This window comes from Guillardia theta (assembly GCF_000315625.1).
Source record: "Guillardia theta CCMP2712 unplaced genomic scaffold GUITHscaffold_592, whole genome shotgun sequence".
In the NCBI taxonomy this organism is placed as follows: Eukaryota; class Cryptophyceae; order Pyrenomonadales; family Geminigeraceae; genus Guillardia; species Guillardia theta.
In genome coordinates, this window is record NW_005434124.1 from 2,989 (window position 1) to 3,818 (window position 830).

Consider the following 830-nt stretch of genomic DNA (forward strand, 5'->3'; position numbering starts at 1 on the left):
ACGGAACGACCCGAAAGCTTCCCGCTCTTTTTCGCTATTTCCGTCATCGGCAGCATTGCTGATCTTCGTCACGTTACCATCGGCATCTCTCGACCATCGGTAAAACGCCATAATATACACTACCACCACCGGTCCTGCGCGGATCCGGAGAGACTATGGGGTACTAGTTAGCGAGGTGCAACTTTATAAAGTAAATAAAGGGCCTCGAGCCCGAACCCGCCTCCCTCCTCCTCCTCTCCCTCTTGCTTGACCTCCTCACCGTGCTTGCTGCATCGGTTGTCGTCCTCTAACCCAGATCTCAAGCACACAGCTGAAAACTCTGAATTCCCTGCCATGGTTCGGCCCTCTGCCTCCCCCGCCTCCAAGGCCGTCGCCCTCGCCTTCGCACAAGCGGTATGCCCCTCCCCCTCATCTCATCTCCTCCCTCCTCTGGCCTGACCCCTGCTCTCAGGTCTCCCGAGCCGTCCCTGCCTCCTTCAGCCACCTCTTCATCCCCCGCAAGGGCCGCCTCTCCCTCTACGACGCCCTCTGTGACTGCATCCCGGCCGCCGCCCGTAGCGCGGAGCAGACGTTCGGGGGGTACGGGGTGAGGGAGGTGGAGTTCAACAAGGTCCTCGAGCACAACGGCTTCACCAAGATCCGCGACCGCTGCATCCTCCCCGACGAGGTGGAGGCGACGGACTTCTCGAGGAGCAGCAGCGCGCGCTACTTCTTCTCCAACCGCCGCTGGAGGAACCCCGACGACCCCCACGAGCTCCAGGAGCTCCGGCAGGCCTGGCTCAAGCTCCGCCAGCTCGCGTGGATGCTCGGGGCGGACGTGAGCCTGGAGG

At 62.4% G+C, this 830-nt stretch overlaps 1 protein-coding gene across 1 annotated transcript; it reads left to right on the forward strand.

Annotated features, from left to right (window-relative positions):
- Window positions 1–333: 333 nt before the first annotated feature.
- Window positions 334–830, forward strand: GUITHDRAFT_122952 (hypothetical protein; the record flags this gene model as incomplete). Its single annotated transcript, XM_005817757.1, has 2 exons — window positions 334–393; window positions 452–830. Coding segments are annotated over 2 exons (439 nt in total), but the record flags the coding sequence as incomplete, so codon positions are not given.